The sequence below is a fragment of the Uloborus diversus genome, chromosome 3 (assembly GCF_026930045.1).
Source record: "Uloborus diversus isolate 005 chromosome 3, Udiv.v.3.1, whole genome shotgun sequence".
NCBI lineage: Eukaryota > Metazoa > Arthropoda > Arachnida > Araneae > Uloboridae > Uloborus > Uloborus diversus.
Window position 1 is genome coordinate 192779363 of NC_072733.1, and position 19011 is coordinate 192798373.

Here is a 19011-nt window from a genome sequence, read left to right on the forward strand (position 1 = left end):
CAACCAAGATTAGCTACCCCCCCCCCCCTTTTTTTTTTTTTTTTTTTGAGGGGAGAGTAACAGTGCCCTGATTTTCTCATTTTTTCGATGCGGGGAAAGGACTTCATACTGTCAATCCTCTTCATACTGTCATAAATTGGCGCAACCAAAAAAGTTTTAGTAGAGCACTCTTAAAAAATTCTCGCTTCTAGTGGGGAATAAGTCGAGGTTCCTCCCCCAGAATTTTTTTGGAATTGTAGTCCTAAGAACGTAGTTTTAGACGGTCTCTGGTGATACTATGGGGAGAAAGAATTCGGGGGACCTTCTGCGGAAATTTTTAGAAATTTAAATCTTAAAAATGCCATTATAGGCTATATTTGTTGACGTTAATGTAATGAGAGGAATGAGACTTTTTAAAGTTGCCCTTGATTGATTTTTAAAAAAAACGAAATCCATCACCCCTCCGCCCAATTTTTCGAAATTGAAGTTCTAAAAACGCAGTTTCAGACTAACTTCGATGATTTTACGGGCAGGGCGGTTCTGGGACTCTCCTCAAAATTTATTTTGAAATTAAAGTCCTAAAAAACAATGAAGGTTTGAAGAGATATTCAATGATATTAAGTGGAGGGATTTAAACGCTATCCACCTTAAACTTTTCGAAATCGTAAATTTTTCATTTTCAGATTTCATACCAGAGCAGTCGGACCCTTGTCCAAAATTTTTTCGTATTTAAAGTCTTAAAAGCGGGTCTGTGGACCAAATTTGGTCATTTTTGGGTTTTGGCCATTTTTCAAAATTGAAGCTCCATAAAAGCAATCTAAAATGATTTTCGATGCACTCAGAAGGCAAAGCCTTTGGTAATTGTCCCCTGGAAATTTTTCGACATTGAAGCCCTGAAAACGAGGTTTGAGAAGCTCTTTAGTGGGTGGAGGGGGCTTGTGAAGTGTAGCATTTTGAAGACTTTTTTTTTAATTTTTAGACCGACTACGAAAAAGAAAAAAAATAAATGGGGCAGAAGGGGTGAACGAAATAGGAGGTTTTGGATGTAATTACCTGATCCCAACGCGAAATTTCGACTTACGCGAGGAGTCTTGGAACGCATCCCTCGCGTAAGTCGGGATTCAAATGTACAAATTTTAAGCTGGGTCGAAAAAGTCGAATTAAAATGCAATATATATGGGTCGTTCCATGTCAAGTGACCTAGGGGTTCCCAATCGACCGTCTCCAATTTTTATGAAAATTTTAACGGATGTTCATAGAAGACGAATATGAAACTATGCCAAATAGCCATAAATCGTATGGATCTGCCAATATCCATAGTTTGGCCTCTTTTTTCCGTGCCACAATTGAAATGACAAAATCACCAAGTTTGTGCTTTCCTTGCTCACGGCCTGAGATGGTTACAATACTGGTATTTGGTGATCCTGAACAACTTTTGCGGTAGAAGAGCCTAGTTGTATAGCAAAAGATCGATGCATGGTAGATTTCTCAGAATTTGCTGCGAAAGTAGGATAAAAATCGCATTTTTACAAATTCCAGCTACACACATTGGCTTGTATCTGCTGAGAGATTCGTTTTCTGAAGCTAATTGTTTCCTCGTTTGTAGCCTGTTGTTATTTCCAAAAGGTATGCAAGTGGCATCTTGATAGCCCAAATAAATGCTGAGCAATCTCAAAACGGTCCTCTTTAATTTGATTTTTTTTCATATCATTAAAAAGACAACATTTTTAATTATGCAACATTAATTACTTACGTACGACATAAATTACTTTTTCAATTACTTACAAATTCATGTCAAGCAATTCCAATAAAATCTACAGGATCTACTGCACCCGTGTTTTGAAAGGAAAAAAAATCAGATATTTTAGAGTTTGTTTTTGTGGGAGTGCTCCACAGGAAATCTCGGAAAATGTAAAAAATTTAGTTTCGGTGCTTTTTTTTCAGCTCCTATGAGGGCGAGAGTTTCTGACTAGGTATTTTTTTAAGCTCTGGGGGGGGGGGGGTGCAAATATGATTTAAAATTATATGTCACTTTGCAAGGTTATGTGACACTAATATTTCAAAGTGATAAAAAGCATTGTTTGATATTTTCAAAAAAAACACGAAAAAAAATTTAATTTGAATTATGAAATTTTTGATTCAAATTATGTTTTTCACAATCACGAGTTGCGACAGGACCCTACTCATTGGAGTTATTGTTTCTAGAAACGGCTCCTGTCCCCCCAAGCCTGGCCCTCCTCCTGGGTGGTTATGTGTGTATAGGTGTGTGTCTGTGTAGGCGTGCATGTGTGCTTGTGTAGACTAGTGTGTGTGTGTGTGTAGACCTATGTGTATGCACATAGACGTGTGTGTGTGTGTCTGTATAAGTGCTCAGGACCAGAGGAGCCGTGCCTGCAGAGGACGGTGATGCTGCAGAGGCCCCTGGTCCAAGCTGAAAAATCAAAGGACCTCAACAACGGTTAAATAAGGACAATAAGCAACTCGGATTGCTCAATAAATGTGGTGCATAAGTGGTAAAAAATTTCAGAATGGTACTGTAAAGGGTTCTTTCCAAAAAGTAATAATGAAATTGTGAGAAAGAGATTTACAGATGTTTTGGGCGTTGTAATTTTTTCGCCACATAATTGTTAATTGAAAATGTGACAAGCAGTAACTGAAAATCACATGTTTTGACTACCATAGTTGTGGATAAAAATTCTGACTGGGATTGTAATGAGCTCATAATGAAAAAAAAATGGCTTTTCACCGTTCCACCATTTAATTTACTGAAGTGAAGTAGTGAGCCATAGGCATTGGTGACTTCTGAAGATATTTAAAAAAAAATGAGGAGGGCAAAATACTCTTAATATCATATGGCAGTAGCAGATCCGGGGAGGGGGGGCTTAGGGGGCTTCTACCCCCCTCCTTCCTCTATGAGGTCTGAACTTACACTACATAAAAATGAAGTTTCAGAGATTTTTAGTACTGCAATAATTTTTCGAATTTAAATGGACCCATAAATATGTAAAATATATATGTAGTAGCGTATTAATGGGAATGAAGGTGGGGGGTAGAAAACTGTACCATATTTTCCTGCGTATAATCCGCAGATTATCTGCTAAAGAAGGCAAAGTTTATGAGGTGCGGATTATACGCAGCCGCGGATTATCTGTGACTTTTTTCCCCTTAACACTGATGCATTGAACCTCAATATTTTTACAGTAGGATTCACCGATCGAGACCGTATGCCGACTGAATGTTGTTTATTTTACGCAGCATGCATGTTCTTCTTCGCTGCCTGCCTGTATGTTGGTTATTTTACGTTGCTTGAATGTTCCTCTTGGCGATTCAGGTCATGTAAAATAAGCAAGATTACAGTGAAATAGGTAGCCATTTGCACAAGATTAGACCGTTTGCTCCTTTGTCTTGACTTTTTGTTTTTCAAGTAATTAGCATACTATAATCAATATTTCAAGAAGGAATCATTATATTTCAGATTAATTTTTATTATGCCTTCAAAGCAATTACTTTTTCACGTTTTTAGTTTAGTTGCTCAAATGGTATGTTAAATTCAAACTTTATCTTTTTACATCGTATTATCCGTGGATTATACACAGTTTTTTTTTTTCAGGCCGATTTTAGGACCTACGGATTATAGGCCGCCCGCGAATAGTACGCAGGAAAATACAATAATCCCTTTTCCCACTTGGGCAAAACTTAATAGCAGATTAAATTGTGCTCTGCAATGGTATGGAAAGGTTTAGAAGAAATAGTTTCATTCTGCAATTGGGGGTTTTTATTCTGAAAATTTATTACTTTCAAATTAAACCAGTCATATATATTTACTTCATTTCTTGAATGAGAGGGCTGTGGTCATGCTCCCCTCCCCTCATGTAATTTGTAATGCCATGGAAAAGCTTTGAGGAAATGGCTTCGTCCTGTTATCGAGTTTTTTTTTTAACCTGAAGTTACTACTTTCAAATTAACACATATATTTTACTTCGTTTCCAGGAATCAGAATAACACTTTTTACCATTTCTTGGGCTGTTGGAGGGACGCTCACACAAAAACTAACAGTCTAAAATATCTAAAACAGATTTTTTTTTTCCTGTCGAAACTCAGCTACAGTAGATCCCGGTTTATTTATTTTTTTATTATTTTTTTTTTCAAAGAATTGTTTGTTTCAAATTTGTAAGATCTAATATTTTTTATTGATTTCACATGAAATGACGCACATGTTTTGTAATTACGTACATTATTCTTTTTTATTAGGTGTGTCTCGAAAATGAAACTAACGTTTTTTAGTTAATAAAAGTGTGCTCTTTTTAATGATGTGAAGGAAAACCAAATTAAAAAGGACTTTTTTGAGATATTGCTTTTTGAAATTTAAACAAAATTGACGAAATCAATTTTTGGCTGGTTTTTCTGCTAAGATAATTCAGCAATTATTTGATTTATTAAAATGCCACTTGCATACCTTTCGGACAAAACAACAGGCTACAAACGAGGAAAACAATAACTTCAGAAAACTATTCTCTCAGCAGATACAAGCCGGTGATGTACGGTTGGAATTTGTAAAAATGCGATTTGTAACCTATTTTGGCAGCAAATTGTGAAAGACCTACCATGCATAGAGCTTTTGCTATACAACTAGGTTCTTCTACCCCAAAAGTTGATCAGGATCATCAAATGAATGTCTTAATTGCCAAATTGATTCTTTCCACCTTCTAAAACAAAATCCTCATTTCTGCTTTAATAGTGCTTCATAGTGCTTCATCAATGCTTAGCATGTGAATTTATATTAAAGTTTTGATTCAGTACATTTCTGACCATATGATGGCAGAAAATGCACCATGAGGACCTATTTACTCATATGGATAGCACCATCTTCTTCATAACTATTCTCTACCTTTTGTTTTATGGAGTTAGTCAATTTGGCAAGTGAGGCATCCAAATATCAGTATTGCAAGCATCTCAGGTCGCGAGAAATGAAAGCACAAACTAGTGGTTTTGTCATTTCAATTGCGACGTGGAAAAAGAAGCTTTTACAAAACTGGATATTGGTAGCACCGTACGTCTCTTGGAGCTGTAATTTAGCAGAGCTTTATGCAAGAAATCATGTGCTCTCCTAGAAATTTTTCTCGCCTTGAATCTCTTGCTGATTCCTAGTGCATTACAAATAGTCAAACTCTTTTTGAACACTTTTTGCACATGGACACTTGTCCCCTTTTTGAGAACACATTTTTTGAAATAGGTATTTCAACACTCCTGAGAACACTTTTCAAAGTACTTTTAAAGCATAGACACTTGTCCCCTTTTTTAGAATAATTTTGAGAATACTTCGGATAACGCTTTTCGCAACATGTATTTTGTTCAGCATACATTTTAACGCACTTTTTTTAACACTTCGTGGCACACGTATTAGTACAGTTTTTAGGATATATTTTAGAACAATTACGGAGCACTAAAATATTCTCCCGGAATACCTGCTACACAAGTTATACAAGAAGATTTTAGAAAGAAAAAGTGTTACATTCGTCTATGTTGAAACTGCAGGCTTGATGATGGGTTTAGGCTTTGTCTGTATCTGATTATTAATTAGATTAAATCGTTCAGATGTAGATTCATTTGTCATTCAGATCATAGGTTCATTCAAAATGAATGAATCTATGAAAGTTTTAAATTTAAAATGCGATAGGTACCTCAAAAACAAATGAATAGCTTACAGCAAAATCACAAACAAGCAATATGTATTTAAAAGATGGAGCAGGAAAATTGTACACAATCATTCATACTATGAAAACTACATTTAAATTTAAAGTATTAATTTCCTCAAAGGGAGTCGTTTCCAAAATTTGAAAAGTATTTTTCCCAAAAGAGCATGCTTAAAAACATGGGATCTGACCATTTTTTAAATAATTTGACTAAGTTTAATATTTTTAAAAAGATATTTTAATTGGAGCGCTTTCATTGTTAACGCCTTTGCCAATGATATCACAAATGGTGAAATGCCATTCTCTGTTGACATTCACAGAGCGAAATATTTAATTCGCATCTTTACTCACTTTTACTGGCAACGATATGGTCGAAGGCATGCATAGAGTGCAATATTTAATTCGCTTCTTGATTATCATAAAGTGGAAACGAGGTAGACAGATGCGCCAAAGTACATCATTTGTGATGCCATAAAGACAACGCCTTATTTTTAAAATTGGACATTTAAAATAATTAATTAAAAATTAAGCGTTGTGTAATGAAAGTTTTTTCTTGCTCCATGTTATTGTTATTATTTTTTTGCTTATTCTATCAGTTTCAGTAACTAAAAGTAGTACATACTTTTGACTTAAGGAAAAAACCCCATTATGTTTTTAAAACCAATAAATTATGTAAAAAGTTTTTAAAAAATATTTTAAAAGCAAATTATTTATAAATTTAAAAAAAAAAGTTTTCAAGCACAAACAGTTGTTTGGTTCACTGTCAAAAAGTCTTATTTCGTTTTCAAGCTGGTTACTGGTAACAACACTGAAAAGGTATGGCCAATTGCGATGGCTAACGATGGAATAATTTCTCGACAATGAAGATTTGACTGTCTCTTGCATTCTATATTTCCCATTTTCTTATCTAATGTTTTATTGGATGTTTTTTTTTTCAATTTGTGACGCATCAAACGTTATTTTATAAATAATTTATCGTTATAACTAGCTTTTAGTCTTGTAATATTTTGTGTAACATTTACTATATATTAACCTGTATTCAATATTTATAATATAGTGTCATAATATAACTGATTATGAGCCTTCTCAATGTCTCATTGTACCTCATTCCAAATCGCTCTGTGCTCCCACGTGGGGCACCTCAGTTTCCTAATTGCTGTCCCCTCTCCCCTAGCCATATTTCGGTAGTGAGAGACCCAAACTATGGAAAAAAAGTATGACTATAAGCACTTAGTGGTGCATTAATACCCGAATAGAACTGTTTAAATAGCATAAGGCTCTTTTCGTACCATTAAGTTAGATTTTCAGCACATGAAAATTAGTTCATTAGATCAATAGTGATTCAGGATAACGTATTTATGTGATGACTTTGAGTACTCCAAAAGCACTTATTTTTGTGAGGCTTTCATTTTTGCAATTTTCGAGATTTAGTTGTAATCACAAAAATTTAAACCTCGCGAAATAATTTTTTATAGAGTAATTCTGTTCATATAAAATTCGCAAAATTTGCAACTTACAAATTCATATTTTTTAAATTTTTTTCCTAAAATTTAGGCTCGTACAAATAAGTGCTTTCACAGTATTTCATCCTAGCTAATGCAGCTGTTTATTTGCACAAAAGATTGTTGATACTTTTCTTCAAAGTTCATTGTAATCACTTTCAATGGACACAGAATTATGATATGTTTTATTTTATTTGCATATTACACTTCTGATACATTTTTTCTGAAAGGAAGTTTTTGTTTTGTATTAAAATATAGTTGATAATATGGCAATTACGCAAAGTTAAAATGCATACCTATTGCTACTTAGTGTAATATTTTCACTAAAAAATGTTTCAAATTTATTTTAATTACTTGGGGGCTTCCCCCTGCTAGGATATATATTTCCAAATCTGCGTAGCGAAGCTCAAAAAATAATCTACTCCCAAGCTTAGACCCGAAGGAAATAAATGCTCTCGCTCATTCAACCATTAATTGCTGTCATCCCCTCCCCCTTAACACATGTTTTTTATTACCCTGAAGACAATCTCCATGCCCCACCCCAACAGGGGATAATGAAGCTGTCCCCTCTTTCTCTATTGTCACCAGCAGGAGGCATGGTTAACACAGAAATTCGTCAATGTTTGCAAATTTTTTCCAGTTTTTCTCTCCCAATTACTCTTATATCCTAATTTAAGTATGATTAAAAGGAAGGTATCCCTGAAAAGCCCAAACTTTCAAGAATGACGCATAGTTTTTCAATTTGAGCAAATGTTAGATCTTAAGTATTTATGAAGCGTTTAAACAGAAAGCACCTCTTACTTTGTCAACTAATAAATTTAACATCCATTTGATATTAAATTTTAATGGAAAATGAAAAATTATAAAAGGCGCGTCATTTGTACTGCTGTGAAGAATGTTATGAAGAAAAAAAATCTCAAAATATTTAAATGCGAATTAGCAATCAGTAGGAAACTTCCCCGTAGGCTTAACATTGACTTTGGAACTTCCGAGGCTGTCTCCAGCGGCACCTTAAGGCACTATTTCAGACTATTTTTGGTAGTAACCTTAGTGAATAGGGGCTGGTTCGGGGATCCTCTTCCAGAAATGTCGGAAAAACGCCTAAAACAACTATTACTTATTTTAAATTTCTTGCAGCAGAGAAGAGTTAAGGAGAGAAACATTTTGAAGACCTTCTTTTTAGACTAACTAGGAAGAAAAAGATGGGGGGGGGGATAAATATAGGGGAACCTAATTTATACTAAACAATAAACTGCATCTGATAAAAACATTTTAATTTAAAGATTTCTTTTTGGAAGAATTGAGATTTTCCCCCAACATTATTTGCTTTTTTTTTTGTTAAAATAACTTCACTTTCCTAAGACAAGTTCCTTTCTTGAGTAAGGGATGTGGATGCCCTAACCCTTTCTGAACACCATTGCCTAGTGCCATCTAACGTAGGTTCCCAAACTTTAACAATTTGCGTCACCCTTTGAAGAATTTGAATTTTCTCATGGCATTCTAATCTAGTTTTATATACATATTATTGTTACCATGGACACTTCACGACACCACTCACCTCTTCCTGCGCCACCCAGTTTAGAAATCTCTGATCTAACGTATTATAATTATTATCACTATCATATTTATTTATTCTTTTTTTTTGTAGCTAAAAGTTTGTAAATTGTTTGTGAGTAACTAAAACCAAAAATAACTACCTTTATTTAAATTTTTCCCAGATTTTGGAGGGGGCCCGGGCCCCCTCAGCCCCTCCCTTATAAGGGATGAGCCTGAAGTTGCTGCCACTGAACTATATTTCAAGAATCCGACCATTGTAACTAGTTGTATTCAAGACCTTTAAAGTTTGATTACATTCAAATTAAATGCGGCTGAGAATCACCCCTAAATATTTTCACTTGGATGATAACACGTGCCTTGCATGAGAATACATAATGCAAAAAGATAATAAATAACTTTTTTCCCCCAGGTATTGTACTGATAGCTGTATTTAATATTTCATTATTGAATGTCAAGCTGAACTTTTTAAATGAAAAAAATAAATAAATAAATAAACGCAAGAGTCTAGGTTCTACTGAGTTGAGACACTGCACTAGCCACCAACCCAAAATTCAGCACCTCTATCTCAATAACTGGTGTAGCTCAATGTGCAAATTACTGAACATAGTTCACTAACACAATGAAATATGTATACATGCATTGTCCAATCTTCCACTATAATGAACATCCCCATAATCTGAACACTTTTGTTCGGTCCCATGAGTGTTCAGAATAGAGAGAGTTCACTGTGTTGTTCTAACTCTGTAATAAACATCTGTCTTTAGTTTAAAAATAGATATAACTAAAGAATTCTCATGACAGCAATTCTTTTTCAAGCTCAAATAGTGCAAAAAGCAAAAAAGAATAGAGGTAGAGTAACAATTTTTTCTATCGCAAAACAGATGAAGTAGAGTAAGATAAAAGCAAGCAATAAAAAAAGAACTTTCAGAATACTAAATTTGAAATCAAATAAATGGCAAGAGATGAAATATGTGAGTCACAAAAAGCAATATGCTTCAAAAACTCAAGAATCATGATTTTTGCATTTTTTATGCACCATCTCCTTTGCATTTGCTAGAAATTTAGACATTCAAAGTGTATAACTAAAACTTCCTAAATTTTCTAGCATTTGGAAACATTTTTTTCGAGTACTTTTAATTTTTTTAAAAGGAACAAATCATGCGATTTTGACTAGAGGGCCCCTACAAAGTGTAGGTCCAAAGTTATAACTTATTTAGCTAAAATTAAAGGCTGATCAAGAAGAAAAACTCTGAAGAATGCTTAATTTTATGTCAATTATTTATATTTGTATATTAGTCTACAGCACATTATTAAGTGATTGACTTATAGCTACTTAACAATGTATCTCATTTTTGTGAGATAAATGGAAACATATTTTTTAATGTAAAGAAAAATATTGTTGCATGTGAAAATGTATTGACATTATGTTTTTAAGGGTTGTATAAAAATTGTATTGAAAATTTTTACTGTTCAAAAATTAGTGTCCTTATTTAGAATTTGGTTCTACTCATAGCTCACTGGTTTAGTCAACAGTTCTACTCTCTGTACATGGAAAGCAATCAGACCACTTGGATATTTCTTAAAAAATTAGTTGCAAGGTCAAATAAGTAATCTAAATAAACACAGAATTAAGGCAAAACCAACTTTTACTCTTACCTGAAAAGTTACTAAAATTACTTTTCAGAAAATTCCTCTCTTTTCTGTTTGACAGCTGCTAAGTGCTTGGTACTTTTTCAGCTGCCAAGTGCATGAGCACTTGGTAAACAGATTCAACTTACCTTTTGCTTTATTCTCCCTATCATATTTCTTACTTCATGCACTATAAAGTCTCCTAAAATGACTTAGCTTTGCCAAATCTATACATTTCAGTTCGCTATGAAAGATACTTGTTGCTTCAACTGCACCTTCATTCTCTGGAATTAATCATTAGCATTCAGTTTCTAATCATTCTGAATGCTAAAAATGCATGCAGTCTTTCTTTCAACAACAAATGCCTAAGAGGTATAATGTGTTGCTATGGGATTGAAAATGTTTTGTTAAAAGATTAAAATGGTACATTTCTAATATTGTAAACTATCTTAATGTCATTTATTTTATTGAAGGTAAAGTGAAAAGATCATCAGATATAGCAGTTGTATCCTTTGCTGTTTCAACTGTGGGAATTTGGTCAGTATTTATGTTTTTTATATGTTAAAATATAATAACAATTGACATTTATTGCTACCATCAACTCAGTAACAAGACAGAATGTAGCAACCATCAGAACCAGCTTTACTGAGTTTACTTATAAATATTGTCCAAAAAATATCCCATGAGTGCATTAATGTTGATCTGCCATTGACTGATTTCATAAACAATTAGAAAAGCCATTAAGAAAGTAAAAAGCAGTGCTGAAATTAACAGTGGTCCGCTGCAGAATAAGATAAAGTTATAAAGTATTTGTGCACACTACTCAAAACTATCTGCAGGTATGAAGGATATACAGTGGATAGATTTTTTTTAGTAAGGGAATTGCTTTCTGCTTTCAATCATGTGTACATGAAAGCAAGGTGTGACCACCCCCAAGGTGCTTCTGAGAATCTAGGCTCTCCAAAAAATAGTGCTTCCAAACGGCGAAATAGCTTAGACAAATTGCCATGTTGTGATTAAGATTGCAGAAAATTCTATCCCACTGGAAGCATGAAATTTGAGAATCTTATAGAACATTTGGCTGTTGATATGTTCTAGTATTTTTGTGAGTTGGAGCTCATTAGATTTTGTGTAGCACGCATGTAAACTCATGAAAAAGCGCTCTTTCATACTGAAGTCATAATTTTTGAGACTGTTAAATTATTAAAATCGATTAGATTCATGGATTTCTCACATTAGTCTTAAACTACACCACATAGAGTATAATTACAGCTCTTGCTCAAAGCTATTGTTTTGGGCCTTCTAGAGTAATTGACCTAAAACTTTGATTATTTTTGTTTTAAATTATCAACTACCATGTAATTAAAAAAGTTGATTAGTTGCCATGGGTTTCTAACCTGAACATTAAACTACACCACTCAGACTATAACTACAGCTGTGTCCCAAAGTTGTGGACCCATCGCATACAGTTATTCACCTCTAAACTTGGCTATTTTAAAAAAATCATCGACTTTGAGACTGTTTAACTACAGTTAGCCCTCGTTACATCACGCCTCATTATACCGCTGATTCAGATATATTGGACTCTTCCTTTGTCTCCTAAACAATTATTTAAAAAAATAAAACAAATGTTGCTTTACATTTGACCACACAGTAACTTTTTTTTTTAAATATTTCTCAGAAAAAATATTTTTTTTTCTTTATTTAAGCAATGAACAAAACTGGCATATTTTCTATATACTTAGGTTACTTGCAGTTTAAGCTGCAACTTTTAATGCATATTCTGCAAGAAAACAATAAAAATATTCATATATATTTTTTTTTTTTTTAAAGAAAAAATGGTAGACTAATTTTCTTTTGATTTTATTAAATTCTTCCTAATAGGATAGTAAACTAATATTTTTGTAAAGGTTTTTTGTAGAGAGTAATTAATTTTTATCGCAATTAAATTGCTACTTTTTATGCTCTCGGTTCTATCGTGTTTTCGGATATATCGTGCTATTTTGTTGTCTCCCGACTATCGCGATATAACAAGGGAGTTACTGTACTAAAGCCAAAAGAAACCAGTGCTATTTTATATTTCTCTTAGTACTATACTGTGGTGAGTTGTTATTCATATATTTATTTCCAAAGGTTACTCATGGCTTTAGCAAATATCCGTGCCGAAAGAAGGCAAAAAAAGTTTTTAAAAAGTAGCACTTTCAATTGACCTTTGCCCTCAAAGCCATGAGTGAGCCACTAAAATATTTATGCTAGCATGTACCTAGTGTCAAGTAGTATCTACATTAAAAAGGATCGGCATGGTTTACGCATTGTTTTTGAAGCAAAGCAGTTATATATCTAGCTTCTTTTTTTCACGACCTTAAACTTTGACCTCTACTCAAGGACAAACAAATCAGTTTTAAAAAAAGAAGCTTTACTTTTTCTTATTATAGTACCACTAACACATCCTGAAATTTTTACAAAAATTGAAGACATCAAATATCACAAGTGTCCAACTCTTAAAAAAATTACTCTTATACAGCTGGAAATTCTTTCATTTAAATTCATTCATTGCAGATTTTCAGTATTAAACTAAAATTCAAAACTTCAGTTAATTGTGATGTATATAAATTATCTGTTTTAACCTGATAGAAAATACTAGTGCATGAATTTTTTTCATTGATTTTTAAAAATATAAAAAGGTAATATGTTGTAGTCCTGATTAAAATGCTGGAAATCATTGTCATGGGTCTGGCCAGAGGATATTTGGGTCCGTTAACGGACCCTTCATAAAAATCCGATCAACCAAAACTGACTTTTCACGAAATCCCGATCAACCAAAACGGACCCCTCACAAGATTCTGATAAACAAGATCGGATCTTTCACAAATTTTTTATTGAAAGAGCAAATCTGAAAGCAAAATAACGCATATTTCCGTGTGTATAAAACCGATAATCTTTGGAACCTTTTTTGAAGTCAAATTAGAAGGATCAGCTTGTACAAAATCTGCTAATTTTGCAAGAAAAAAAAATCGGCACTCTTGCGATGCTCCTGCAAGCGATAAATAATTGTTACTGCCAAATAAATATAATGCTTGTTGTTTGTTTCTTGGAAAGAAATTAACAACTGAAAATAAGTTTGGTTTCAAATAATTTTGTTTGTTTGTTTGATCACAGCTAATTAGCAGCGGTGTTGTAAACTTCTCTGAAAAGGCGTTAGTAAGCACTTTTTCTCCCCTCTCGTGATTTAATAAGCAATAATAATAATAATAATATATATCAGAGAAATGAATTTAGAACTGCAAAGGGATAGAAAGGGTGGGGGGAAATATGATCGCTTTAGATAGGGTTACCAACTTCAAAATTATAACCACTTAGCATCTGGCGTTGAACCTTAATAATGACTTGATTAAAAAATATTCTCATCATTTTACCCGCTTGTCAATATTTGCGTTTTTACGTGAGGTGCGTTGTTTTACTGTTATTTTGGGAGAAAATTATATGGGTTTGATTTTTCGATGCTAACAAAGATGATTAACTTTGAATAAACTCTTTTAATTACCGTTTTTTTTCTTTAGATGTCTACATTTTGAAAAATGCAATCTTTTAACTCCCGATTTGGAATCATATTTTGTTCTTTTTTCAAGCTAACTTTGCTTTATTAGGATGCAAATAAATGAAAAGTCTGTTTACTTTCGTTAGAACTCTCATTTCAAGTTTTTAAAGCAAAATGCCATTCTTTTTTGAGTTAAAAATTAAAATACTGAATCCGGTTTATTTATTTATTTATTGCTTCAACTGTGTCCACAGATATTGATGATAAGTTTATCATACGACTCTAAAATGCAATTTTAAAATAATTTTATCAAAAATATTTCTTGTACCAGCCATTTTTATACTTTTGATGCCTTCACTTTGAGAATTGCATCCGCTATTTAAATCCAATTTTTCGAATTTTTGATGTTTAGTACGCTTTGTTAAGAGGTAAACAAATAAAATCTCTTTTTATTTTTGTTAAAATCACAGAATAAATAAATTTTAAACGAAATTCTGTGCTTTTTAAGAGTGTCTTGGGTCAAAAAGTTAAATGCTGAACATTTGTCCGAATTTTATTTTATTTATTTATTTATTTTGTTACAATTATTTTAAATACTGCACAGAAATATTTCTAGTATAATTTAACAAAATGTAGAATGGTAGATAAATATTGATTCTTAAGAGAGCGATGCCGCCCCCCCCCCCCCCCCCCGCCAAATCCTAGAAAAACGCGCCTGAATGATATTCTCGACATAGAAGAGGAAAATACTCAACTTTAAGTTTAAATGATGCAGTTTGTGTCATCTCTAAATTCTAAATTTTCGTTTTAACAACTTTCTTTTATGAAATTATTTGTTAAATCCTGGACAGACCCCTGATTGTAAATTAATATTTGATCAAACAATTTTTTGTTATGAAGACAATGCATAATCTCTACTTTAAGTATATTGTTATGTTGAATTTTTGTTTATACTTAACAAACTTCATTTAAGTTTAGCTATGTTAGGTTTAAATAAAAGAAATCCCATTAAAACTCAACAAATATTTCTGAAAACTATGCAGTAAATGTATAATAATTATGGAACAATGTTAACTTAAAAATAGGAAGCTATACTTGAACACCCCATGTATACTATTACAATACACTAAAGCAAATTCTCATTTTTCATTTGAGATAAAGGTCATGAAAGCTGATCTTTGTTGAAAGTAGTCTGTGGCTTTTTTTGTTTTCCCTTCAAATTTTAAAACTGACAGAAGTCTTTAAAAATTTTCTTTAATTGAATTTATAGTACAAAACTTCCTTCTAACAGCATATCATCAAACATCTTTTACTGTGGAAAAGAATTTAATGTAAGAAAAAAAAACCTTACTTCCAAACATTAACTTTTTATCTGGCTGAATAGTTCTTGTGAAATGTTGCAATAAATTCCAAAGTATTTATTTAATTTCAAAATTTTTCTAAATACAATTCACTGTTTGTGATAAAATAAACCATAATACAGTAATCTCTCACATATGCATTATTTTTTTAATACATCTATGTCAGTAGTACATAGATTTTCAGAAGTCTCAACCACAAGTATGGGAAAATTAATGTAATTTAATTTTCATTGACGTGTCACTGATTTAGAGATCTTTGTTCTGGTAAAATTTTTACTGTACTTTTTTGTTCTGTTCCCTCCTTAACCGGATAGAACTCGTGTGTACACAAAACATTGTGCAAGGTACCTGTATGACCCCATCTATTATTGTTTGCTTAATGCATTATACTCATGTAAATTTTAACAAAAATTCATCATCAGTGACATTTATTATTATTGTAAAACAGGTATTTTTACGTATAAAGCACAATTTAAGAGACTATAAATTTATTACTACAAAACGTTTTAAACTATAACACGTGCTTTAGTATATTTCAAGAAAGGGAACGAAATAAAGAAAAACCACCGAAATGACACTCAATACGTACATATATTAAATTTCACGTGCATTTATCACAAACATAATTGGAATGAACCTTGCAAGAAAAATGTTCACATTTAAAGCAAGATTATTTTTTTTTAATATTTGACCCCTTGTTGGATTTGGCCACCTTTTGCAGAGCTCCTTCCAAAAGATGAATGCTGTTTCTCAACAAATGAAAAACAAATTACCGACTGGTGCTCTTGAAAGAAAACATTTAGAAATTTAGCTACTAAAGTTGCGGTTCATATCAGATTAATTGCACACTCAAAAATAGAAGCTTTTAAGTGACTGGGGTTACTCAGAACCAAGCGCTAGTTCTTCCAAGTTAACCTTTGCTTTTCAAAATTAATCTAATACAAACCATTGATGTACCTCATTCAGCGCATGAACATATACATGATAACGTCTGTGTAAGGGGATCTGTTTTTAACATACTTCCGATTGAAAAGTATATAAGTTATGTTAAGTTTTTATTTATTTATTCATTTTTTACTTCATTTTTGTTAATATTGTCGAAAAACAATGCATCAAAATGATAGTAGGAGAATGTGGGGCAAATTGAAATAGTTAAGGTAACTTACTTTTTTCAAAATGAACAAACTGAAATGTGTCTTGAAAATTATAGTAAGGGGAGGTGGGACACATTGGTCCGCTTTTTTACTTATTTTTTATCTCATCAAAAAAATTTAATGAGCAGTTCGATTTTCTACAATAAGTTTCACTAAACACTTCTCAATACCACAGATTTTTTTGGAAGCGTAGAATTGATAAACTTTTTTTACATTAATTTTTAAATGGAACCTCGTAAAATGGACCAACACCCCCCACGGGTGGAGTACGTTGGACCGCATAACTCAAACAACATTTTTTTTTAAATTTTAGTGATAAATACTAGCAAACTTTGTAACTACCTTATTCTCTTTTGTTTGCAGAGTGAAAAATATGAAGTTTAAAGGTCAATATAATGTATTAAATTCATTTTAATTGATAAATCATCTTTATTTAAAAACAGCAATAAGCATTCACCATTACTACACAATTGTTTAAGGAAAAAAATAAATAATTATTGAATATTCATGAAACAATTAATGCAGATAAATGTTAACTAAAGTTGCATTAAATGATATCTGGGAATATGAAAGTGCTACTTCTTGAGCTTAAAGCACTATTATTGGACTGGGTTTTGGAAGGATAATCATATGTTGCTTTTATGTAAACTTACATCAATATTTGATAGGGGGGAAAAAAGCTCTTTTTCTTCATTGCACTGCATGAAACAACTCCAAAAAGAGGAGAATCCTGTTATACTAATACCATATATTTCAAAGAAAAAGTACAATAAAACTGAGAGCTTTAAGTTAGCATATTCTTGTGTTCTAAAACTAAAATTAGATAATCTTAAGTAAAAATATATTTTTCTGTTCCTTTAATCAATTATTTGTTTTATTATGTTTCTATGTAGAATGCTTGTTTAGCAAAAAATTTTTGTTTAATACAGGAACTTTATTATAGCATGTATTGCCTATCTTAGAAAACTATTGTTTGCAAAAATTTGGAAGTAAATTTGAAAATATAAATAGTAGTGCAGATAAGAAATAAATCTTCAGGTAAAATTAATTTAGTAAAATTTTTGTTAATAGTTATAAAATATATCTCTGCTTTTTTTTTCATGTAATTTTTATTATTGTTTCAAAACATCTGTAACATGCAATGAAATGAATGTATAACATACATACATTAAAAATATTGTTATGATTATTGAGAGTTAAGAGAAAAAACAAGTTTTTAAATCATGTGGGGTAGGTTGGTCCGGTCTAGCATGCCCTACAAAAAGCGAACCAACCTACCCCACTTTTTTGGTCTGAAGAAGTGATGTCATAATTTTTTACAAAAACTTACTTTTAGAAAAAAGTTCAATTCCCCCCCCCCCCCCCGCAATCTTGATGAAAACCATTTTAAAAAAATAAAGTTACAGTTTTCTGAAAATTATTCAGGACTACTGAAATAACTTTCTAGAATAAAATTTGTTCATTATAACTGTACCATGTGATTTCCTTATAGGATTTGTAGGACCATAGGTGCTATTTGTTGGTCATAAATTAAAATAAAAAATATTAATAGTATTAAAATAATTGAGAGCGGTCCAATGTGCCCCACGGTCCAACGTACCCACCTCCCCTACATAAAGAACAATGCATTTTATTATAAAATTTGGACTGAAACATTTTTTTATTTAGCAGTAAATTTGTATTTCCAAAAAAAAAGGTGAAAATTTTCTTGAATTTATGAGGCTAACTGAAAATTGAAATTAATTTTTTTATTAAAATATTTCCTTACTTTTATAGTTAAAATTAATAAATTATTTTTAAAAATATAACTTAACATAATTTTAACTTATTTAAAAATTATAATAAATGAATGAGTAAATAAAATAAAAAATAATAGTTGAGAAAAATGAAATAAATAAGAAACTAAGTGAATGAATAAATTAAATAAGTGAAGGAATGTTTGTTAATGATGGACAGTGGTTTAATAAATTAATAAGTAAGCAAACAGAAATCTATATAAACATGCCTCATTTTAACTAAATAAGTATTGCGCTTGACATGGGTAAATCTCAATTTATACTGAAAATGCTAATAACAAATGGTATTATTTTATTATAACAAAAATTACACTGACAGACAAGTATTTTTTTCTTGAGAATTTGTAATAAATTAAGTAGTCCTACCTGTGGTAATTACGAAAATGTTCATAAAAAAGTTAAGTTGGTTCTCATTTCAGAGACATTCTTGCTTGTAAAAAAAAACCCCTATTTTTTGGCTTTTAAAGTGCTTTGTTTTTGCAGAAAAATTATCATGAAAGTGAGTAGTAGGTACCATTTAGATGGGTTCGGTCGGACACTGTTAGGTGAATTTTATTATGGACTTAAAATAACCGAGTTAAGCAGGGCTCGATTAAGATATTGAGGGACCCTAGGCCAAATACCCCTTTGGGGCCTGTATTCAAACTTTATAACTTTAGCCGTCGGCTGAAACAACTTTAGCCATACACTAAAGTAATTTCAGCCATTTTGGGGGGAGGGAGGCCTAGGCCAGGGTCTAGTTGGCCTATTCAGTAATCAGGCTCTGGAGTTACATAACATCTCATAACCTGAAAAAAATTAA

At 32.0% G+C, this 19011-nt stretch overlaps 1 protein-coding gene across 1 annotated transcript in view; it reads left to right on the forward strand.

Moving 5' to 3' along the window:
• LOC129219349 (cytochrome c oxidase assembly protein COX20, mitochondrial-like) overlaps nucleotides 1-19011 on the forward strand; it is a 28059-nt gene that overhangs the window by 6024 nt on the left and 3024 nt on the right. The window contains exon 3 of the mRNA XM_054853710.1: nucleotides 10834-10897. Within this exon, the coding sequence (XP_054709685.1) occupies nucleotides 10834-10897 (64 nt within the window). The remainder of the gene's footprint in view (nucleotides 1-10833; nucleotides 10898-19011) is intronic.